This window comes from Patagioenas fasciata, chromosome 2, assembly GCF_037038585.1.
Source record: "Patagioenas fasciata isolate bPatFas1 chromosome 2, bPatFas1.hap1, whole genome shotgun sequence".
NCBI lineage: Eukaryota > Metazoa > Chordata > Aves > Columbiformes > Columbidae > Patagioenas > Patagioenas fasciata.
In genome coordinates, this window is record NC_092521.1 from 77,621,325 (window position 1) to 77,647,245 (window position 25,921).

The window sequence follows — 25,921 nt, forward strand, 5'->3', positions numbered from 1 at the left end:
AAGTAAAATAGAATGGTTGTGCCTTATCAACATTTTGCCCTCAACAGGTTAAAAAAAAAAAAAAAAAAAATCACATTGCTAAGACTTTCTACAACTGAAATATCCTCTGAGAAAAAATGAATTCAACATGCCTCCTGGAAAAACTATTTTAAGGATACAGCTTTTTTTTTTTTTTTCTTAATTAATAACAAGATCAACTGGGAAAACATTTTCTTATTCTACAATTAAAAATATTGTTTACTATCATGATATTTGAAAATAGAGGCAGGTGTATTTCCAGCTGTGATTACTTTTGTCACTTGAATCTCTTTTCCACTTAGGTACTTCAGTTCTGTGTCCCTTAGCAAGATTCTCAAGGAGAGTCCTGGGGAAACCATACAAACCTTACACATTTTGAAGGCAAGAATCAAGCAAGTACACAAGCAACACTTGACAAAGATTATGTCTATACCACACAGTGGTTAACATACTATGTAAATGTTTAGAAAAATCAAAGATACAACTATATGCCCCTTGATGATACTCCCGTGAGGCTAAAATCCTGGATGTGGGTGATGTTCTACTAGCTTAGCTTGTACTGCTCAGAATATCAGTGCAGCCATTCCCACCAAAAATCTCCCTCACATTCGTTGAACGGTGGTTTTGTTGGATAAGCACTAAATACTTTACAAATGCAAAGCACAGATATAAAGTTATGTGTGACAACAACATATGATAGAAATGAGAAAGATAGACACAATGTTACTTAAAAACAAATTGCCTGGAGGAAAAGAATAATTGATTCCATTTACTTCTTTATAAACAGCTCATGCCATATATGTGTTTTCTTCAGAATTTTTCAATGGACGTGCATGTTTCAGTGGCATACCTTATTTGCATATTTTTGCTTTCAAACATTTTTCAGAGAGACTTGCCATCAGCATACCGCTGAAAGTAATTCTGTCGTTCCCCTTACTAGAAAGTCTGCCAAGAATCCCAAAGACATATTTTATCTATAGCTACTGCAATTATCCAGGAAGTTGATATTACAGAATTAAATTCCTCATGGTCTGCATTTTCAAAATGCTCTTTAACCCTGCATCTTTGAGATTGATTTTCAGGACAGTTGACCAGCTCCTCCAAAGTCTAGTATCCTCCAGAGCAGCCTAAAGTACAGCCTGTTATGATTATGTTCAAGTTTCACTGTGTACTTGGTTCAATCTGTATTCAGAGAAAAAAAATATAGGAAAAATTGAGGGCAACATTTCAGAGTTTCAACAGTGCATCAACAAACCAGACTTGCTGCAGAATTAAGAATTACACCTCCTTCTATAAGTACTATTACAATTCTTTTGTTCACTTATAAATTAACAATGCTCCTTGGAACAATCGATTTTCTTATTAATCCTGCTTCCAGTGAATGGAAAGACTTTTCCCATTTAATTTAGAAGTAGTATAACCCAAATATTAACATGTTCTCAAACAGTTAAGCCATTCTTCAGGTGACAGGGGCTTAATTCAACCTCCTTTACATTCTACTGATAGTTCAGAATCTACAAGTGCTAATACTAGTCTAACTGAACAGAGTTTACTATTACTTTATTACACTCATATTAAACAGAGGTTTATTTACATGCTGCACATGTAATTAAGACTTTGTCAATGCTGCACTACTGTACTAAACAGTAAACATATATATAACCAGAGAAAGTTCTTGACCAAAACACACTACAGTTCAAGCAAACGAGACAAAGAAGATGTGACAAACAATAAAAGAAAATGAACATAACTTGCCCAAAACCAGCTAAGTGGCAATGTAGAAATAACTTGAAGCCACCTGAATAACAAGATTACGGGAAAACACCCCCAAAAAAGGTTTGAGAGCTACAACTCTATCAGGGAGTAATTGCCACTATTTCTCTAACATTTCAAGAAAAAAAAAAAAAAAAAAAATCAACAGGTAATTAAAATATGTTCATTTTAAAAACATAAGCACTCTCAAATCTCAGCAATTACCATGGATGTTCTTTTTAAAGCCTGTCTCAAACACCTTTAGTTTCAAGCAATACTTTTCTACAGACCTCAATATGCATTTTTGCTACACCATTTTCAAATATTATCAGATATCAATACTTAGACACAAATTACTAACACCCTTTAAAGTTCCTACACCTAGTTAAAAAAAAAAATCAGAAGAGTTACCAAAACATGGGGCACCACCATCATTTTTTAAGTTTTTATTAAGTTGGTATTTCAAAAACTGGAATAGCAAGTTCTGTTTTCAATTAAAATCTCTTTTCCATCACTCTTAAAATGTTTACTTGCATTAATTTATTCAAGTCTCAACTTAGGTGCAACAGGTGTTTATTTATTTATTTATTGCATGTTATATTTAAATATTCAAATCAAGTAGCCAATAGCTATTATACCAACAGTCACTTCTGTTGCCAGTGCTGTATCATGTCCAGTAAAGCTCACACAGATAACTATCAGAAAAAAATAATACACGATTACAACTGGAATCAACTAAATGCTTGTAGATTTTTATATCATTAAAAAAATGTGGGGTAAACGCGATGGATTTCAGACAATTGCTTCCTACCTCATCTCTTCACACTGCCTTATACACACCATGTTTTGCTGCTACTTCCGCAGACACTGGAAAGACAGTTCAGATAATCGATCAAAACAAAGACCGTGAACTCAAAGAACCCATGGCACTGAGAAATAGGAATAACTATCCTCCTGCCTGATTCTTGGGTTAGCAGCAAACAGCTACATCCTTCACCACCTGAAGCTACAAGCTCATCTGCATCATCTGCTTAAAAAAACCTCTCCATTAATGCAGTCTAAAGCTCACAGAGGTCGAAAAAGCAACAAGGTCAGAACGGAAAAGCAACAATCAATATACTACCAGGAAGCAATAAAACATGGGGTTACCAAGGCCCATTAGTACTTTCGCATTCAAGGAGGCTCATCACCCTCAGAAGTGGTTTCCTTACACCCAGAGGCATCTTGAAGGCACAGTTCACCCCAAATTGCACTTGAAACGCAAGCAGTGATTTGCATCAAGGCCACACACAACTCTCCTCCATATTCTGAAAATGGACTCATCCCCCTTCCCTGGCCAACCCACCTCTACAAACCGTGCTACTCTTCCCTTGTGGAAGTACCAGGCATTAAGCCCCATTCAAAGACACGCCTACGTACAAGCTCAAAGAAAACTCATTATTAAATTTACAGTTTGGCAAGCCATTAATCACCGATGACATATTTAGCATCAGAGTAGACACACAACTTATGACCATGCTTGTGAAGGTAGGGGTTTTTTCTTCCCTTCTAAATTTGAAAAAACAATAAAAAGATAAACCATTATTTAGAGGTTGAAGAAACCACTTGATAATTAATCCCTCAAACAGTCCAATCTTTAGTTTCACAAAAGACAGAAATTATTTGATTGTGATGCTGGAGATTCATCACAGCAGAAAGTATGGAAAAGACTAAATAGCTCTAAAATAGCTGCGAGGGGCATCAAAAGTGAAGCAGACAAGAAAAAAAGAATCAAAATAGGGTGCATTTATTTTTTTAAACAGAAGCTAACTATAAGAACACAGCAAAGAGAGTCTTCTCTGTCTTCTGAAGTCTCCAAGACTGAAACCTGATAGGAAGTAGAATGCTGCTTCTTCTGCATCTCTGTGGAGCTTGTACAAGTAGACTGTGGTCAGGCTCCAGCAGGGATATCTTGTGAGCCCCCAGTCAGGTAAATCAGACAAGGGCACTAATGATAATAAGCTAGAAGTGGCCGGAAGTTTTACCAGATGAAGATACCACTATCCTATAACCTTTGCTCTTCTCCCACATTCAAGAGGAATACTAGAAAAACCCCAGGACAAGTGCAATGCTACCCATATGATCAAAGAGACAATATCCACCCTTTACACACACAAACAAACAAACAAACAAATAACAACAAAACTACTAGCTGAAAGTTCCCAAATTATTATGTTCCTCAGTAGTACAGGGAAACAGTTGTTTCACAGGGAAATGTTATTTTTTGACAAAGTCTCACTTTCCCCAGGAATAAAAATGCTGGCATCAGAGAAGTATAATGAGAGTGAAATGCACAAAATAGTCCCTAATTGCTCTTCAGAGCTTGTGCAGCCTGTCAAAGAAATAAATACAACAGACACATTTGAATGACTCTGCTAATCTGACAGTTTAGGTCAATAAAGTAAACCACTATATTGGCAGCATTTTTCATTTCAAGAAACTAAAGACATTAAAACTATTCAAATGAATGGATACACAGCCATCTGCATAGTCTTAATAAAGTCTGAACAATTTTTATTTGTGCCCCTTGTGAAAGCCTTTACAACCAGTCACCCTGCCTTGCTGCAGCCATGAGAAGGAGCCTTACAAATTCATGGTAATCTCTAAACATCTCCAATAGTGAGAGCAGACAGTACTGCCCTCCTCTCCAGGATTTAAGAGCCCATTTAAAACATGAAATACACAAGTGATCACCTCAACATGAAGAAAAACATCCGGATTTGAATAGATAAACCATTCAACCCTCATTTAAAAATTCTCCATCACCAAATAAATTCGTCAAGAGTCCTGCTAAGCAATTGCCTTATATCTATCATTCAGGAACATCATTAAGGAGATATGAGCTGAGGATGAAGCTCAACAACCATTATATTACCACTTATCAGTAATATGTTTACACCGTTTAACTTAACTTGGTTGCAGCCTCACACACTTTAACACACACTATATTTCTGGCTATTCTAGGTTCTAGGAATCAAACTCTAACTCTGAACATGCTACGACACATTGCATTCAGGAGATTTGACTTTTTAACAAAGAGGATTGACCATCTACAACTGGCTGTATAGATTTTTAATTTCAAATATAATGACTTTACTAACGTAATTTGCATTGAGTTTTTCTTAGATTACAAGCTAAAAACAAAAGCAAACAACACACATACAAAAACGCCCAAACAAACAACAAAACAACCACACAAATTGGTAAAATCAGAATAAGTCCATTACTGAGATAACAGTCTGCAGGCACAGAAACTAAAAGAGAATCACAGCAGTTTTGTAGCTTTGGTACATCATATGCTTTTCAGAGGACTGAAAAAACTTTTTGATTTAAATGGTACATCAGGGCTGAAAATCCTTTTTTGACATGAGTTTCTCTTAGATGTTTGTTCTGAAATGCTACTGTCCTTATAGGAAAAAATAATAATATATATATATATATACATACATATATATATACACACATACAAACATCAGTTCACAGCTTCACTGTAGTTCTGGAAAAAGCAACATGTGAGAAAGAGGATATGAACAATAGGATTTTTACTCTAAACTCATATGTAATGAAATCAATTTTACAGACACTAACCTGGTTTACTTTACATAGTAAAGAAGCTGATGTGAAGCCAAGTGCAAAATTAGATGTGAACGGGGGGAGGTGGAGAAGAGATAAGTTAAACATTCATAGCTAGAGTTTTGACATTGACCTTTTTTTGGCAGAAATGTATGCAGAAATATCTCCAAAGTGCTTGACTTAATACATGCATTGTCTCCTCACAACACTGTTAAAGGACAGTATGATCTACAACAAATGTTACTATAAATAAAACTAATAAAAAAACTCAAATAATAGGAATATGCCAGTGCTGTGTGATGAAAACTATGGTAACTAAGAGAAAACATATCTAACCCAACTACTAAAAGCAAATACAAATCATCAAGACATGGCAGATGGTTAAATTAACTACTAAGACATGACAGGCCATATGGCAGTACCGACTAATGCACACCTTGGGTATGTCAGCTTGTGCCCTTAGCATACCAACAATCTGCATTAACCAGAACCAAAGCACAATCTGGAGTGAATAGGATTTTTCTTTAATACAGGTTTCTCACCTGTTTAGATTTTATGCACACAAAATATATCCATTTCGGTCTCAAGATTTTCTTTCCCCAAATATTGAAGTTAAAGATTAACTAATGAAAGTTCAGAATCAAACTTATTTTTGTCTTTATACTATTTTTCCATTCTCACTACCCTATTCTGTCTGTGACTTGGGATTATTTGTACAAATGAAGAAGGAAATAATACCATCACTGAATCGACTGATTACATAATGCATTTCAGCTCACATCAAACTCCACACATCCAGAAATAACATGGATGTACTACTTTGCTACCTCTGGTTCACACTACAGGAGATCACCACAAAACAAGTATGTGCTACAGCATACAAGCCCCCAAAACTCAAAGCACATATTTGCCTATTTTTTTAGTATCTCAAGACTGCTTTTCCTCAGGTTTTCTACTTAAAAGATTAAAGTGTAATGTGATGTATGGTCTGGAGTGTTTCTTGCAAACTATCTTTGCACTGTCAAACCTATTAGCAGCTTCACTCTCAGGATATTGTCACACTCAGCAGCACGGCTCACACTGTGAACTTTCCCAGACATAATTTGTCCAGTAACCAGATTAAGTATCTTAGGAAACTCTCCACAAAACAGATTGTCTTTGGCTGCTTAAGGGACACTGCAAAACCAGGCTCTGACCCAGGGTTAGCACTTTTCACAACAGTGCTAAAAATAAAGGGGGGGTGGGTGGGATACAAATAAACAATAAATTAAAAGGATTACACTTTTTAAAGTGTAATAAGCAAGCCCCAAATAAATTTTAAAAATCATTTCATAAAGCTCACTATGTCTTGTAAGAAACTTCAGGATAAATTTTATCCCACTTGAACTAGTTTTTAACCAAATATTGAAATTAATTAAGATCTTAAGTATATTTAAAAGGAAAAAAAAAGCTTTTTTTTAATATATATATATGTTTACTTTTTAATCATGCAATGTATCTTTACTGCAAAGTACTGTATTGGTTATTTTAACTCCACAAATCTAAGAAAAAAGAAAACAAACCCACAGTATACATTTGTGTTTCTTCACAACCATTTTGTTTTTTCTGCTGCTGTCCTCATTCTGTTGAAAAGCACTCACCCGCTTAAAACATTTTATCCAAAATAAATGGTTAGTGGAAGAAGAGAAATGTGACTGGGAGCAAAGAGATAAGAGGCAAAGATAGCCAGGAAGAAACAGCAGATTAAATGTGACAGACAAGTTCAGGGAGATAATTCCCATTTCATTTCTGATCTAGGGAACTGTCACTGAAGAAAGAATGAAAAGCAAAAATTCCCCTAAACCAATCACTACCATACAGCAACAACAACTTGCCCTCAGCAAGACAGAAAACGATATATTTTTTTTAAATATTAACTGACTGATCACCTTGGCTCTCTTTTTTTTCTTCTCCCCTGCTCTTAACATCTGCCTCTTCCCTTCCCCTCAACCCTGACAATTTTACAAAAAAAGGGGAGAGAAATCTATGCACAAATGGGAACAGATAGTCCTATCCAACAATACGAATCACTGTTTCTAACTTTTCTGCTCACTAACCACTTTGACTGAGGGTTGACTGCCTCAGCAATAGGATGATGTTACTAAGCAACAATGTCAAGCGTTTGTGCATCTGCTGTTTGGATAGTTCAACGTGGTTTCACAACAATTGAAAATAGTATCAACCCTTTGTAGCAGAAGAGATCTCCTTTGAAATTTTGCTAAACATTTCTATCTTCACAAAGTTTATTTTTTCATATTTTGAACTGTAAAACCTTCTGTTGTAACATGGGCTTTATGCTAAAACAGGTACTGTGGCAATACATTCAACTCAGTGAGTAAAGGAACAGAAATACTAATGCATTTGGTGAGACATGCCCCAGAAGTAAATATCCAGAAAACAAAACAAGCATAAACAAACAAACAAATAAAATCTCTATGGCATATTTTGCAAAACCCTACAGCTAACACTTTTCTGACAAGGACTGCAAATCAAAAAGAAGAACAGCACATGTTTAATTCCCCAAAGCTAGGTCTTCCTTCCCTAGGAACAACCTATTCAAAGGCACACGCAGGGACCCCACTCCTGTCTGCTAAGAAACAGTGTAGACCAAACATCTGGAACCCCAGAAATACTTGTAGGGCTGGAGACCGCTTCCAGCAGCCCAAGTGACTTACCTCCAACAAAGCAAATCAGGCACTATTTTGCTGATGCCTGCCACTGAAAACTTCACTTTCTGACAATGTTTAACACCATGGAAAAGCAGAGTATCTAGAAAACCCAGCAAGTCACAACCCTTCCCCCAAACCAAGCATCAGGTCAGTCAACCTTAAATGGAGCCAGTTCTCACAGCACCTCTGTTGCAGGGCAAAGAGGAAAACCTTTCCCTAGCAAATCTTCCCTGCACAGGGAACAGAAAGAATATCTGGAGCTCAACTCCAACTAGAAGTGAAAGTCTCCATGTTGGCAGAGAAAAATTGTAAAGAACATTCTTTGGGGAACAGTGGTTCCAAAATGGAAAACATTTGCTTTGTAACAATGTGAAAAGAGTAACACCAGAAACACAAAACTCACTTGGGTAGTAAGTGTCAAGTCTGTCCTGCTACAGTATCCCTCAATCGGTTTTGGCTTTTACTGGGCAACTTGAGTTTTTGATCTAATTGTACTGCCATTCCTGGGAGTTCACAGTTCCAACAGGTGGTTTTCCGGCTAACCGGGGAAATGCAAATAGATGCTTCAAACGAATCCTAACCATGTGTACATGTTTTAAAAAGTATTAATTTATGATTAATATCGTGCATGCTCCTTTTGCAAATCTGTGTTCCAGTCTCTGATACATGCAGTTGAAATCCAAGATTCTTCATCTGGGGATTGCTTACAGAAGAGTGTCTGCAACTTATCTTTTGTAATACCTTTTACAATGGGATTGCATATTATTAGACGTGTGAACAATATTAACTTTTGGAGATTTTATCTGTAACACTTTGTACTCAAACTTGCTTTTCACTGAGAGAATGGAGAAAAGCATCAGATAGCATTTGTTCTTTTATGTAATGTCATCTTTGATAGAATATTAAACACTTTCTCCTCCCAGCGGCTTTATCACAGTATCACAGTATGTTTGGGATTGGAAGGGACCTCAAAAGATCATGTAGTCCAATCCCCCTGCTGGAGCAGAAATGCCTAGGTGAGGTCGCACAGGAACATGTCCAGGCAGGTTTTGAATGTCTCCAGGGAAGGAGACTCCACAACCTCCCTGGGCAGCCTATTCCAGTGCTCTGTCACCCTCACTGAGAAGTTGTTCTTTCTCAAATTTAAGTGGAACCTCTCGTGTTCCAGCTTGATCCCATTACCCCTTGTCCTATCATTGTTTACCACCGAGAAGAGCCTGGCTCCATCCTCATGGCACTCACCCTTTACATATTTATAAACATGAATGAGGTCACCCCTCAGTCTCTTCTTCTCCAAACTAAAGAGACCCAGCTCCCTCAGCCTTTCCTCATAAGGGAGATGCTCCACTCCCTTAATCATCTTTGTTGCCCTGCGCTGGACTCTCTCCAGCAGTTCCCTGTCCTTCTTGAACTGAGGGGCCCAGAACTGGACACAATATTCCAGATGGGGTCTCACCAGGGCGGAGTAGAGGGGAAGGAGGACGTCTCTCTATCTACTAACCACCCTCCTTGTAATACACCCGAGGATGCCATTGGTCTTCCTGGCCACAAGGGCACAGTGCTGGCTCATGGTAATTCTGTTGTCCACCAGGACCCCCAGGTCCCTTTCCGCTACACTGCTCTCTAAGTGAGCATTTGCTTGCAATCCCTGGTTTCTAGATTCAGAAGGATCTGAGGTATAACTCTGTGACAATCCAGGGGAAAAAAGGGGGGTTTATTATCTTTGTCTTCCTTTAATTCCACATTCAAGAAAGGGAAGATCTCTTTGGATATTCTGTAACATACTATATTACTCAAAAAGTTTTCATTATCCATTTGAGAATTATTACATTTAAAATATGAGAGTGAAAACATGGAGCTTTTATAAATGTATACATAATCAATACAAATGCAATTGAACTAAAGAATTTAGTTACATCTGTAAAAAAGTTTAGACCAGCAATTATCCACTTTTACAATTAGGGCTTTTTGTTCAACAGATTGTCATGGTATTATTCAAGTAGGTTTTAGGTTGTTCCCATCACGCATACACCAAGACCCCTGCTAAGACACTGAAAATAATCTCCTATTATTAAAATCATTATCATCTAGAGCAATTCTAGCAGGTTTGTTCTAAATAAAATAAATACAAGAAATGCTGAATGTACAAAGACAGGAATACTGCTAACACCAAGATCGTGAAGAACTTTAAGACTTAAGCAAAGTTTATGCTGAAGTAATCATCGTACAGATTGTATCCCATAAAACAAAGTTTTCTCTTTTAATTCATTATGCTTCCTAATACAGCAATGACACAATAGCAAGCATTTAGTATTTATTCTCTGAAAATTCAGAAAAATATCTTACATACATCATTCCATAATAAGCAGCAAGCGAAAAAAGAAATTGATGGCTACAGCTTTTTTCCCCATGAACTTATTTAAAGAAAAAAAGGACACCAAAAAGCCCACCAAAAACAAACAAACAAATAAACAAACAAAACCCAACAGAACACACAACACAAACCCAGCACGACTGACTTTGCAATGTGCCATAATCTCACAAATTCAGATTATCCCTGAAAAGCACAACAAGGAAAGGACCGTAAGCTGAAAGAGTCCTATCACTCAAGCAGAGTGTCCATACTAAAAAGAAATGGCCATGGCAAATGCTGCAAGAGACAAATGGTGACAGAAGGTCACCGGCGATAGAAAAGCAGACCTAAGATAAGAAATGTAAAAAATGTGTTCACAGTAGTTTGCCTGGCTCCATCCTCATGACACTCACTCTTTACATATTTATAAACATTAATGAGGTCGCCCTCAGTCTCCTCCAAGATAAAAAGACCCAGGTCTCTCAGCCTTTCCTCACAAGGGAGATGCTTCACTCCCTTAATCATCTTCGTGACTCCGTGCTGGACTCTCTCAAGCAGTTCCCTGTCCTTCCTGAACTGAGGGGCCAACTGAAAACATTTGCATCAAGTTTTGCCTGATTTTACAAAAGCAGCCTGAAACCTACTGTGGACTGAGAAAAGCAGTGACATGCAATCCATCACAATCTTGATAAACTTCAGAGAAAAAGCAATTCTTGGCTAAGGCAGTTAATCCTCAGATTCTCAGACTCTCAACATAGGATCTTAAGCAGGGCAGGATACAAACTGGATCACTTTGGAGGAGACTGCTCAGTTACATTCAGTTTCAGATTCTTGCCAAAAGCAGCTCAAGGTACAACACAAACAAGAATGACACAGACTAGACAAGAACTCCAACTTCAGACTGAAAGAAATGCAAAACTTTGATGCATAAGCCTTGAAAACTTTGAAGGTGGGTCAAAGACCAGAGGAAGTGCAATCATGGCTCAAGAGTCCCTTTATCTTCAACATGACTACCAGTTGTAATTCTTTGAGAGAAAACTGAAGAGTTTTAGTTGCCACAAAGATCCTCCATACAAGCCAGAAGCATCATGGCTGGTTAGCCAAAGCCGTAAAAGCAAAGCCTGTTGGTGAAATCAAGCCATTTGCTTGGTAATACCTTTTGCCCTCACTCCCTCCTTGCTCAGACGCTACTATTCTGCCTCTTCCTAAAAGCCGTCTCTGAAAAAAGGCTAGAAAAACCTTCATCAAATTACTCCCTCTTACCAGGATTCAGCATTCTTGATGTATAACCTCCATTTACTAACAGCAGCTACATAAGCCAGCAGTCCTTCCTCCATTAAGAAGGAAACACACTAAGTCAGGTCTGCAAACAACAGACAGCTGAATTTCTTGATCATCCAGGCAGATCAGTTCAGAAGAGAAAAGGGCTGGAAACAGTCTCCCTTGCCCACAGAGGGTCACAGTTGTATACAGTTCACCAGATGAAATTGTAACCATTCATAACTCTCATTTTTGCTTGTTGTGTGATAAGGCCATGAAATATTCTATTATGATTCTATTATGTTCCTGAGATGTATTGTAGTCAAGCAGGTCAGCTAGGTCTTTTCCTACTCTTGTTTTCAGTCAAAGACCCCTAATTTGTAACTAGCTATTAGGTGCACTATTAGCTTGGCTCCAATTCTATTCTTTCACACTGATCTGCGAAACACTCTCTACACAGGATTTATCTTTCTTCAGAAAATGCCTCTTAATATTCCCCTATCAGTTTCCTTGGCATATTTCAGGGGGTTGTATTGAGATAATAAGATGAAAAAGTATTTTTCTAGTGGCCAAAAGAGTTCTCCTTCTGGGACTTTATTAGTAACATCCTTCATTTCCATTAATTTGATTTTCAAAATGACAAACTGACAATGCTCCTTTACCCAGGTCCTTGCCCAACTACACTCTTGCAAGAATATCCATCTTCTCCAGCTTAACTAAACATTTTCCAAATGGTACTACAGAAAATCTGTGTCCAGGGCTCTGACAGGAAACAGAAGGACACCACACATAATCTAAAAAAAGGTCAGTAAGCAGGTTATTGCAGCACAATCTGGTTTTGGTGAACTTATTTTGCAAATTATCCCATTAACCATTTACCACCTTCACGTCTTGCATTATACTTTATGTCAGCTTTTGTTATAAAGCCCAACAAAGCACTGCGATTAGCGGCTCTGCAATTTTTCTTTTACTCAGTCCTCTCTTTCTTTAGGGCATATTAACCTCAAACATGCACAGGGCTTTTGCCTTTTCTCCCTTCACCTTCTTTCCCTCTCCCCTCCCTAAAATATCTGAGGGAGTCCAACTCACTCTCCATTACAGATCACACTCCTAGGACTTTGATACAAAGCTTTTGAAGAGCTTATGGCACCTTTTGGTGAGTAAATGTAAACATGATCTCAGCTGAACTGGGATGTTCTGGGATGGTGGGGATGGGAAAGGACCCCATGGAGAGAAGTCCTTTTGCTCTCCAGTCGCAGAAAGTCTGCACCAGTATCAGAGGGCCACAGCTCCTTCTCCACCCTTGTTTTCGTCCCAGGCAACACTCCTTCAACCCAGGGACAGCTTTAGTCCTATGATCAAAATGTTTTACTGCCTGAGAGCAGCACAGTGGGCTATCTGATAAAAGGGATGGCTCACACCTGGGTTGGAGGGAGAGGGTAAGGGACCATAAGGCAAGATACAGACAGAAAAAGAGAGAAATACAGAAAAGCATATGCAAAAATTTCCTCAGGAAAGCGAGGGTTGTCTGAGATTTAAGACCATTTGTATCCAGACTAATATGGCACTTTTCTACTTACACACTGAGTTGCAATTTGATGTACTTATTAAAAAACTATGTCATCCAACTGGGAGCTTCATATGCCATGCCTTATAATTGTAAGATTAGTCATCACTTGGTCCTTCTCATTTTAGCATATTAAATTCTGACTTTTGCTTCTACCCACTTATGATAATACACAGTTCCATGAATTCATTATCATTAAGACAATATCTCTCTGCCCTCCATAATAACACTTTTATTAAAACCAAAAAGTATTCTGTCTGTTCTGGTCCATATCTAGGTGATCTTCAAGTTTGACCCTACGATTACAGTAAAATTGCCTCATTTATCTCCAATAATTGGTCATAGAGAGAATTTGGTCCAGTGTAGTTTCTGGCAGCCACCACCAGTGGCTAATGTATTTCACCAGTGAGGACTTTGCATCTCAGCATGGGCAGCCATGGGCACCTCCCCACTCAAGTTTTGGCCTTGGATAAAGGGAGCCTTCCTCAACTCCACAGATTCCAACCTTCTTCCCGCCATAGTTCACCACTTTACTCTTGATCAGAAGGCACCTGCACTGCTTTAAAGTTGGTGTGCACACAATAACCAAAAAATTTCTAAATATCCCAATAAATGAATGCCTAGATTACTGATTAGCTCTGTACTGAGCTACTAGATCTCAGCTACTTTGTCTACTGCAAATGGTCTGTGTGCCACAGCAACTGGAAAGGATGAAGTTTACCACCACAGTAAAAGTGAAAGGCATATTCTCACTTCCTTTAAATACCTGGGGAGGAGGAGTGACTAAGGATTTTTGTCACTATTTTTTCAGACTTCCACGACAAACACTTTCAAGCTATTGCATAAGACCTCACAATAGGATTTCAGACCTGGAGGAAACTACAACTTCCACATGTGCCCTCTTGGCTCAGTGTAGAATCACAGAATCATAGAATAGTTTGGGTTGGAAGGGACCTTCAAAGCTCATCTAGTCCAGCCCCCTGCAAGGAGCAGGCATATCTTCAACTAGATCAGGTTGCTCAGAGCCCTGGCCAGCCTGGCCTGGAATGTCTCCAGGGATGGGGAATTTACCACCTCTCTGGGCAACCTGGGCCAGTGTTTCACCACCCTCATTGTAAAAAAATTTCTTCCTCGTACCTAGCCTGAATTTCTCCTCCTTTAGTTTAAAACCATTATCCCTTGTCTGTCATAATAGGCCCTGCTAAAAAGTCTGTCCCCATCTTTCTTACAGGCGCCTTTTAAGTACTGAAAGGCTGCAATAAGGTCTTCCTGGAGCCTTCCCTTCTCCAAGCTGAGCAACCCCAACTCTCTCAGCCTGTACAAGCAATATACAGTCACACACCAATTTAGATTCTACAGTACAAGCAAATATTTCCACTGATGCCACAAAAGCCCGAGTATCAGAAATACAAGTTGAAGGAGACCTTCCCCTTGCCTAACACTCCCTACCCCATACAATGGCACTCCCTTCTGCTCTGAACAATTGAGTCCAAGGCCAAAGACTTTTGGGGGGACCCAGAATCATGTTCCTGGCAGATGAAGAGGACAACAGACATGTGAAGACACCATTCAGACCTAAGGGTCAAAGGGTTATAACAGGGACAGACAAGACTCAGCCTCTCCAGCATACCCTTAAGACCCAAAAGTCTGGACAGATCATAGTCCATACACCCCCAAGCACTTCCTGTAATCTCACCTACCAAAAATAATACAGAGGAACATAATCAAGAAAAGGTTACCTAGTGCAAACAGTGGCTAATGTATTTTCATTGCTCTAAACAAAAGTTCCAAAAAGTCAGGTTTCCAAAATGCTGATATTTGACTTCATATATTTTATGGGATTTCAGTAGCCAAGAAAAATCAACAGAAGTTTTCCACATCCTTGGATTATGCGTTTTTCTGCTACAGATAACCAGCTCTCATCTGCTGGCTTTTTGCCAGTTTCAACTTCAGCTCCTTTTCATACTTCTTTTCAGTATGTATATAAGACTTTTTAAACTCTGCTCTGATGCTTAAGAAATTCCTTCCAGTGGCTTGCATTTGAACCCTGGCCTTCTAACCACACTCCTAAAGTTCAGGACCAGAGGCCAGAAACTGCATGCTAGGTTGTATGGTTACAAAGACCAGCACAGGCTTCACTGCTGATCAGAAGCCTCTTCCGTGTTACACTCACCTGAAAGCCCAGAATCAGCCCCTGCCACTCAGTTTCCCCACAGTCAAACTACTTGCAGCTTCACACCAGTTGAATCTATTTTCAGCGATGCTGTCAACTGGTTTTCTCCGCCTAAGGGCTTGTTACTTTGCAACACTATTTGATTTCTCATCTGTCTGAAAGACCACTGGGAAGATCAGTCAAATGATTTCCGATATCAAGAGCGGGAAGCAAAGGGAAAAGTGATGGTCGGTTCAAGATCAGGATACAAGTTTAGACATATTTGTAGTGTTTGCTTACACAGGAGGTCAAAGCTCAAGTTCATTTGCTCAAAGACATATCCATATACACGGGACCTCTGTATTTGGCTCCCCATCAATTATCCCTCTCCTACAAGCAAAATAATTTCATGTAAACTAGATTTGAAAGAGGCAGGAACAAAATTCATGGTAATAATATGATACTTCAAGGAACCATCTTACTCCTTCTGCTTAATTGCTATAGACCAGCCATTTTGGATACCTTGTACAAGTTGGAATTGAGCACCATTGTAAATGTGTCAGTTGTAACAATTAATAACAAAAGTATCACTGAAAGAATAGGTGGCAGTAGAACTAGTGGCAAAGAAAAGTGAACATCGAGCTGTGTATTTGTATCAGTTCCAAGACCAACACCAGCACTTCTAACAAATAACTCAGTAGCAGAAAGACAGCAAATTATAAGTCGCTGACTAATATCTGAAATATTAGTGAATACGTCAAAGAAGAAAGTGTCTTGAAACAAACAAAAGTAGAAGGAGAAAAAGAAAAACAATCCTAGGACTGCAATGTCTCTCCCAGAACAAAAGGGCACTAACAGTGTTCTCACGTGTAAAGGTTCTGACAGCAGATAAAGGAATTTTCTAGCCAAAACAAACAAGGAAAAATGAATAAAACAAAACAAAACAAAAACAAAGTACAAAAAAAAATTTGGTTAAAATTAACAAAGCAATTTTGTTCTCCCTATAGAAGAAATACAGGATTCTGTAAAAAGCAGAAGAAAAAAAAAGTTAAGGGAAACAACCGAGTGCCCTTTTCGTTCTGATCAATCATATTGATAGTCCACGTCTCACAGCTTATCTTAAAGCCAAAAAATCCAAAGATTTTCCTTCCTTACTTGTCCAAATAATTACAACTGCACTTCCCATCTAGACTGTTTTATTAGCTCAGCCCTATGTCTCAGGTGAGGATTTTAAGGCCTAAAGAACTTTTAATTATGGGATGAGGTAGGTCCATTTTGGCTGTGGGTAAACACTTTACTTGTACCTTCCTTATCTATAATGCCCTGCTCAGAAGCTGAATGATGGTGCATGTGGTGACATATTGCCTGCATTTGCAAATGTTGGTAGGAACTTGTCTTTGATGCAGTCTAAAAAGAATACTTGCATACAGTTTAAGTCACTCAGAGCTACTTTTAACTCAGGTTAGCACTAACATTGATTTTAATGCAATGTAACTCTGCTAAAATTTATTTCTCCCTCATGCAGAGGTATGAAAAAAGGGGATGAGCACATGTATGCTCACAAGCAGTAATGCAGCCATTCTAGCACAAATACATAGTACAACATGATTAACTGGAGTACTGTAACACTTAACCAGATAACATTTTTTTTAAAGATGGCAATGAACCAGTGATGTATAGATGCTCCAATGTTTTCATGCAACTGAAAGGAAATCTAAACTCATGCTAGTGGTAATGTATATCGGTTACCTCATACACAGTTGCATAAGCTGATCTGTTCTCTGCCTATATAATTGCACATCAAAATACTAAAACATGTCAACACTCACCATCAAATAACAGTCCTGCCATAAATCTCAACAGGAAACCAGGGTTCAACATATCATACGTAATGAAAAGCATACAGAAAGAGAAAGGGTGAAGGAAAGCCCCCAGCAAACAGGCAGAAGAGTGAGACAAGACAGAGGAAGAAGCAAAAGGAACCAGTTAAAATCCTGGTACACTTAGAACTCTTCGCTCAATAAAAGAGTGGAAAGTATATTGTATATATTAACACACACCACATTTTTATAAGCCGATGTTATTTTAGTATTAATATTACACATGCATACAAACAGCCCTACATCAGAAATGACCAATTCTTTTACTTTATGATTTTACAGTGATCTGAAAGAAGGTTCTGTTTGCAAACATGAGACTGAGCACAGAAGTTTTCAGCAGCAGCAGCACCAGGGCTGAGGGATGCTGCAGCTCCTGTTTCAGTGGAACATGTCACCACTACATGAAGAATAGCTGCATAATATTCTTTCCGGCTAGCATTATACAAAGTGATTCACACCAACACTCATTTCTTAAACCTAACCTTTTAGTACAGCTGGCTGAACATGATGTAGTCTTCAAACATATTTATTTTCTTTTTATTTTTTTGTAATAAAGCAAGGCATAAAATTACCTGCCACTGTCTTATGCGTCCCTAGTCTTCCCAAAGCCTGGATGAAGAGGCAGAAGTGGCTCTGTAACACAAGGACTGCTTCCCTGTCACATAACCTGAGGCACAAACTCCTTCAACAACACCCTTTCACCACCTCTTCTCCTTTTGCTCCTAAGCAAACCCACTACTCCCTTAGTACCATCTATCTGATTCTGGCCAGCAGGAGATGCTTCAGAGGACCATGAAAAGTGGGTGTCTTTGCACTGACCTGCCTCCTGAAAGTGTTTTCCCATGTTTCTGCTGCCTGCTGTCCTACACACTCCTCCTTTCAGGCAAAACGGGCTGCTTTGGTGAGTTTGGCTCCCAGCAGCATTCCGCAGCTCAGTCCAGGTGCGGTGGCTGCAAGAAGGTATTTACAAAGCGTGGTTTATAGATTCAAATCACTGCTTGAACAGCTAGGCTTTGAAGCAGCGCAGATCAGGAAACTACTTCCAAAATTGTAATGGCAGATCATGGCAATGAAGCAGCTAGACTAGGAATAAACATGGCAAGTATGTGCTCACAAGAACCACTATATACACACATACCCATACACGCACACGCTTGGCAATGATAACAGTTCAAGTATAACTAGACTAAAACCCATTTCTTTAGATGTTTCTAAGGTTACTCGGTTAAAACTGAGTCATTGCATGCTGTTGCACAGCTTATTTTAATTTTATGATGCAGTCTAAAAATTGCTGGTTTTATAATTGCAAGTTGTTTCATAATCGAGTTTGCAAGAAATTAATATAAATCTGTCTTCTATTAAGTCTTACACAGGTTCAGTTTTGGGCAATCTGTGTTTGTACTGTACATTTCCCATTACAATTTGAAAACAAACAAACCTGATCATATCTGAAGGTCTTCTCTTAAACATCTAACCCTGATACTGATACCATTTGGTTTGTTTAGCATACTGAGACCCAGCAGTATTCATGAACTAGGTAGCTCCAGTATGTATTTCTAATATCACACAAAAAAATTAAAACAAACGCATTATTTCGATCCCCAGTAATTACTAGAGATAATTATTTTTTCTTCCCAGAGATCACTTTGAGTAACATCATCCCAGTGATGACACATACATCCCAATGAAACTTCACATTAATCACAGTAGGTAAACCACCAATCAGTGCAATGTGACAACTATTCTCCACCTCTCCTTCTCCTCTTTTGAAGAGAAAAAAGACAAATCAAACCAACAAAAACCAATCAACCAAACAACAACACCAAGCAAGCAAACAAACAAGAAACCAAACCAACAAACAAAAACACATACAAAAAAATCCAAACCAACCAAACAGTCTTTGGATGTAGTGCACAACAAGCAAAAAAACCCTCATTTACTGAATATTAGCTTTTCAACATACAGTTGCTAGCTTTTCTTCCTAATGGGTTTGATTTCTAACACAATGCCTGGAAAACTCCTGAAATAATACAGTTGAATATACTTACAGCTCAAATACCAAACCCATTCTGAACAAAAATGCCTATAGAGAAAAAATGAAGATTACCTTAGCGGTATCCCTAACATCTGATCCTGGCTAATTCTAAAGAATACATTAATTTTAAGCCTCTGTGTAGTCTGTTGACTGTAGTGAATCTGGTGAAAGTCTAGGAGATTAGTCGGGCACTTAACACTGATAGCAAATGTGTAACTCTGGGATAGTGAGGAGGCTGTGAGGAAGGTGCTACAGAATGGTAATGGAAAATAAAAGGGGCCAGAGCACACAAGAGGAAACTTTTGTAAATGAATGGGGTCATGTGATAGATCTCCTTTCAAGGACTACTTGAAAGGCATGTCACCACTGTGGAAAAAAAGAAGTATTTACTAACACATTGTTGCATCCACTTTGATGTTTTATGGTTGGTTTTTTTTTAGTAGCAATATTATCTCTGCATGTCTGTCAACTAATACTTATTTTAGTTACAGGATTCTCCATTTCTTATAATGGAAGACACAGAGATTTTTCAAATACTTAAAAGCAAATCCCTATGAAACAGTAACTCAGAAACTTGTTATGTTTGTTATGATTGGCACAACACTTGTAAAAGTGTTGTTTTACCAATTTTTATAAACGTGAGGGCAAGTTCAAATCGTCAATCACTCTCCCTTAAAACCCACACAAAAACACAACAGTCATTTCCTAAATACATGTATCTATAAGCTTTTCTTTCACCCAAGCCTTAAATCAGTGACAAGCCACTCCTCACAGTGGGTCCTAAAAAGAGGCAGGGAGGGAAGTACCTCTGTTATACAAGATGGAAAAGTCTTATCAAAAGCTTTTATTTAAAAACAATCCAAGAAAATGAATGCCAATTTCTTTTATTCAAATAAAAGTAGAAAACCCCATTAGGAGTACCTGTACAACCACTATTGGCCAAAAAGCCCAAGAAAGTTCGAATCCATGCTGCAACTTGGGTCTAGTGTGGGATGAACAGCTTCCTGAACACTGTAGTACTTCAGAGCCATTATGATGGGCCTCCAGAACAAGCTCTGATTAAACAACCATCACAGGTTTAACACTGCAATGCTAAAAAATATATCTTCTTTGAAAACAAAACAAAAGCCCCAGTACAATACAAATTCCAATGTTAAAAGTACATAAAGAGAAATATGGACTGTGCCTGTTAGAAACTTCCACAAAGGTTTCTATCCTAGAACAAAGATAACGAAAAATCAGGGAAAATGCTGGTTGTTCATATCCACAGGTATATATATTTTAAATTGAATTATCCTCTATTCCTTTGATGCTGACAGTTCCCTCCATGCCTATTTAGGCTCAAACAACTCTTGCTATAGCATGAAGTTGCAAAACTCCCTAAAATAATAATTCCTACATTTCCGCTTTACAAATGCACTATTTAATACCTGTGGCCAACCATATGTTGAACCGCAGTGGGGTGAAATTATGCTAATATAATTGCTAAATAAAACACTTTGTAATTTTAGATTGAATATTTGACAACAGGATTGATGTAAGTGCCCTAAGATCTCAATTCTGGCATCATCTGGTGATGCTATGTTTTTATTCTGAACTTCAAAAATCACATGACATAAACAAACAAAGTTTTCAAATTCTCACCTTTTAAATAGGAAAATAAAAACAGTTCTTACAAGGAGATACACTAATGCTGTGTTTTCTTACCAGTTAATTTCATCTGTGTATTTAGACATACTGTGATTATATAGGGTGCCAACAACTGCTGGAGTGGGGGAGGGGAGATGGGTGAGAGGAGAAAGGGGGTTGAGAAGAGATTTTAACTCCAATAAGAAACTTGTGTACCTGCCTGATAAACACAGCCAAGCCTCTTTATGTATCCTATTAATCTTCAGATCTATTTATGTCACACAAGAGAACATATGAGCATAGCAGCTGTTACTATAGCAATGAAACTGGAAATTTTGAGAACACAAAAAAAACACCCCTGAAGGATGCTCAGTTTAGCAGAGATGGTTTAGTGAACAACACACCAGTGTCTCACTTCTAGGGTCTGTTCAAAGTCTGTGGTTACAGAGACGTTAAATGATCTGTAGCAGCCTGTTCCCTAAAGAATACTCAGAGCCAAATAACCGCAACCTATTACTCGGCCCAACTTGATACACCCGTAGTTCCTGCTAAGTAACCCCAAACTTATCAAACACCCCAGACCTGCCTGTAAATCCAGGGAAGAACGACTCTCTGCTAAAGGCTCACAATTTTTGATCGCGGCAGAAAAGGGATTCACCATAGTAACATACTCCCCACCCAAACCGCGGGTAAGAGCAAGGAGCTCAGCGCCCAGCACAGGCAGCCCCGCACCCTCCCGACACCAAGCACACCTGCCCAGCAGCGGGAGGACAGGGATGAGCCAGGAGTGAAACACTTTCTTAAAGCAGCAGGCAGCCAGTCTGCCTCTCCCCACCTGCCGCTGCCGGAACGAAAGCCACAATTCCCTCAACCCGGGTTTCTGTCAACTCCCCCCCCCACCCCCTTCCTCTCCCTCGGCCGGCAGCCCTGTCACCCCACACCGGCCGGGAGACTCGGCGGGACGCTGCCGCCCGAGGGCCTTTCCTCCTCCCTCGCCCCACGCCAACCCACCCTTCGCGGGCGCGGCGGCACCGCGCACCCCTCCTCACCCGCCCCTCAGCCGCGGACCCGAGGCGTTGTCGGCCGCGATTTACCTGCGAGGGAGCCGGGTCTCTGCAGGGTGGCGGTGGCGTACAGCTCCTGGGAGTGCTTGCTGTACTGATCGGCAGCGTGAACCAGCCGCTTGGTAGGCGACAGGGTGGCGTAAGTGCCGATGGTGGAGCTTAACTGGTGGATAGGAGAGGAGGAAATGTTAGACTGGACGGTGGGCGGGGAGGTCACTCTGATAGGGGACGGCGACAGTCCCGCCGAGGAGACGACGATGTTGATGGGCGAGCTGGTGCTGTAGGACTTGGCCAGGCGGCTGGGGGACTGCTTCGGGGAGGAGAGGCGCTGCGCGGTGGCGTAGGCGGCGCCCTCGGCGGCGGAGCCGGCCCGCGGCAGCTTGGTGGGGGAGCCGCCGGGCTGGGCGGGCAGCGGGGAGCTCACCCGCTGCGCCGGCAGCGTGGAGCTGGCGTAGTAGAGCGCGGCGGCGTGCTGGGGCTCGGGCAGGTGGAAGGCGCTGCCGTGGCTGGGCGCGAAGGGCTCCCGCGGCTGCGGGGCGGCGGGCGGCGGCGGCGGCTCCGGGCCGCCCGGGTGGGCGCCGCGGCTCCCCGGGCCCTGCTGCGGGAAGGAAAGGCAGAGGCGTCAGCGGGGGCGGCGGCGGGGGACGCCCGGCTCCCCCGGCCCTGCGTGGGGCCGGGCGAGGGGGCTCGCTCGCCGGAGGGCCCCCCAGCCGCACGCAGCCCACTCTTTGACCTTAAACCAGGCCGGCCCCTGGGATTAAGGGACTCGCTAATCTGCTAAAGCATTTCTAGCCTTTGAGAGAAAAGCGGCCGTCGGCTCAGGCTGAGCGGCGTCAAAACTCCCCATCACGGCTGAAGGCGGCACCCGGCTGTCGGGCGAACTGCTACGGGGTCTCTTGCTCAGAAGTGCATTCATACGCCAACCCTCACACCAGCCATAGATCAGCCCGAGTTTAGATAAATAAATACCCCCCGCCCCCAAAAGTTTTATTCTGCATGCATTAGAAAAGAGCAGTTGAAATCACGGAAGGGGCTTTAACCGGGTAACTTTTCTCATAGAAAAGCAATCGGTGTCCGCACGAGAAAACACCGCGCCCGCTGACACCACCCCCGGCTTTCCCTGCTGCGGCCACAGGGAGCGACCGGCCCCTCCGCCCGGAGAAGCGCGGCGCTCGCCTCAGCCCCATCCTCGCCTGAAGAAGCAGAACGGGAAAACGTCACCCGCACTGCAGCCGGTCGCCTCTTGTTTATTGACGGGGCACCAAGGGGTAGGAGAGCACGGGAGGAGCTGCCGGGCCCGGGCCCTCCCCAGGGAATCTGCACTGGGAGGGAGGGAGCGCCCCGCACCGCCCAGCCTCGCCGTCCTCGGGGCCCCCCGGTAACAGGCGGGACAGCGCAAAGTTCCCCTTAAAACCAATGACAGGGGAGGGCGGGGGAGAGAGCGAGCGAAAATCCTCGGCAGATGCTGCCTATTAGAAATTTCAACTGTGTGCCTGAGCCGCTTCTGAAGCAGCAAAGGATGAAGCTCTCCCATAGACATGAGAGGCATGCTCGTTTTTCTCGGGGATCTTAGGCTCAAGAGATCATCTGTGAATCTGGTAACATTAAAATCCTCTAATAACTCCACCCTACCGTGAGCGAGAGCTCAGCACTTTGGTGGAAAGCGCTCTCATGTTTCAGATACTACTTTTTTTTTTTTTTTTTTTTTTTTTTTTTTTTTTTTTTTTTTCTCTTTATGCAGGGGATTTACTTGAAACCTCAGAAAGCAATCCAGATCCTGGGATCTGACAGTGCAGTTTGAATCAGCCTGACCAGTGCTTCACCCAAACACACACACCTCTCGGCTACTGATTTTCATAGCGAGAAAAGCCTTTAAAATGCAAATAATGAATTTTGTGACTAGATTCAAGAGGTGTGGTGAATGCTGACAGCAGCATTGCTTTACATGAAAATAGTATCGTGGGTTTTTTAGTAGCATTCTCCAGGAAAGAAGAAAAAAAAAAGTAAACAAAAGCATCACATTCCTGGTATAAAACTTGATTTCTTTTCACCACAATATTCTATAAAGGATTTGGTCAGGAGCTGAGATCAAGATAAAACTAATCAAAGCAAAGAAAGAGGTTCCAAATGCCAGATGTGTACTTCTGGTCTGCAATCACTGGGAATTTTTCTGTCCTTTTTTTTTACTTTTGGAGCCCCACCTCTCATCTTAAATGCTTTGCATCTGGGGGAAGAATGTGTATTTTTCTTGACATGGACAAGAAGCAAGGCTTTGGAGGAGCTGCTTCTGGTGCTTTGCTCCCAGCGTGTCGAGGTAGTGTGGAAGCTAACAGCACTTGCAGCGTTCAGGCATCTCAAGGGAGTCCTGCCAGACCCAAACCTCACTGGCTTCAGAATGTTTTGCTCCCCAAGGAGCCTTTTAGATAAATGTAATGTAAACAGTTCCCTTCAACTGTTCTCTGCGGTAAGAGCTCAGTGGGCAAGGGGATCACAGATGTAAGTAGCTTGCTTGCTGTTGAGTTGGACTGTTCTGATTGTGGCCGTGAGTTACAGACTCCACTGCATAAAGTATGAGTCTTGAAATTTTCATCAACAGTCAACAAGCTCAAGTTTCTCATTTGAGAAACTCCTAACAAAAAACAGGAAAGCATACTCTGGGAACATCAATGAAATTTTTAAAGCTGCTTTCACGCTACTTACCGTCTCTGCTTTAAACTGGAAACAAGGGCTAACCTGCAACTGACTGTCCAATAATTATTTGACTGGAGTATAGTTTTCATTTTCAAGGTTTAAACTGTATGATAACAACTTTTATGAAACAAAACAGGCTGGCAAGATTTAAGACAACAAGGACAGAGCAAATTTCACAGGTTAGGAAAGGTTGTTTGAAACAGCTACATGATATCACTTGATACTTTGCAGTCCAAATAGTATAATTTATTTATAAGTAGCAACATTGTTCCAAAATACAGTCTTCTGCAATGTTACCAGTGTGTTCTGCAACACACTGCTAAGGCACTGGTAACTTAACACAGTTTGTCACTGATCATAAGGATTTTAGGCAAGCACTTTCAACATGTATACAACATTTCTTTTTCTAATCTATTTCTAAATTGCTTGATGTGTCAAGGATTTGGAGAAATTCATTTCAAATAAATCAATATTATCCCATACTCCTAATAAATCTCTATTAAGCTGCCGGCATTCTGCAAATAGTAATTCAAAAACACGCACAAAAAATTCCCACTTCACAATTGTCTGTTTTAGGGATTGTGTAGTGGTGGGACAAAAGAATTAAATCCTTAACTAAAACCACAGTGTACAGCACTTCCTAAAAAGCTAAGCATTTGCTCTTTATGAAGGAGAGAACTTTTGGATGAACAGATTGCAATGAAAACATTAGCATGCAGTATTTTCTAGGATGTGACTAATCTCAGACCTGTCTTAAATTTACTGTGGGAATCTTATGTTTTTTTTTCAGAGGGCCAAGTGTACAGTCACATTCTCCACTTGTCTTTTCAGAGGCAAAATGCATTCCAATTTCTCCCTGTTGGTTGCTTTAAGACAACCATACAGACATGTCATTGTTCATGCAATGTGTCATTATACTTCATATGGAAGAATGAAATACAATGGTATTTTTCCCATATTTTTCCATGTATCCATTATTGTTGTCAACCTCATAATGAAACTGTATTTAAACTAATAAACTGAGAGTGAATTTTCATCCCAGTAGTTATATCCTCCCGCATCAATCTATTTCGCAGATGTGATAAAAAATAAAGGACTTTCTTACTACAGCCCTGTAAATATCTATTCTAACACTCAGATATTTAATTTTTCTGGTATTCCAAACAAATAGAGCGTGATTTGCTTATTTGGATTCAATAT

General features: G+C 40.4%; 1 protein-coding gene and 1 long non-coding RNA gene across 19 annotated transcripts in view; one reads left to right on the top strand and one right to left on the bottom strand.

The window, feature by feature from the left end:
* The window catches only part of CTNND2 (catenin delta 2), a 650,551-nt gene that overhangs the window by 266,511 nt on the left and 358,119 nt on the right, over positions 1–25,921 (bottom strand). For 13 of the 18 annotated variants that reach the window (XM_071804465.1, XM_071804469.1, XM_071804472.1 and 10 more), the window contains one exon: positions 22,061–22,628. In XM_071804465.1, the coding sequence (XP_071660566.1) occupies positions 22,061–22,628 (568 nt within the window). The remainder of the gene's footprint in view (positions 1–22,060; positions 22,629–25,921) is intronic. The other 5 variants (XM_071804478.1, XM_071804466.1, XM_065830744.2 and 2 more) reach the window with 2 other exon arrangements.
* On the top strand, positions 22,662–23,982 carry LOC139827202 (uncharacterized). Its single transcript, XR_011737520.1, has 2 exons — positions 22,662–23,628; positions 23,772–23,982. It is a non-coding gene; the product is annotated as an uncharacterized lncRNA (long non-coding RNA).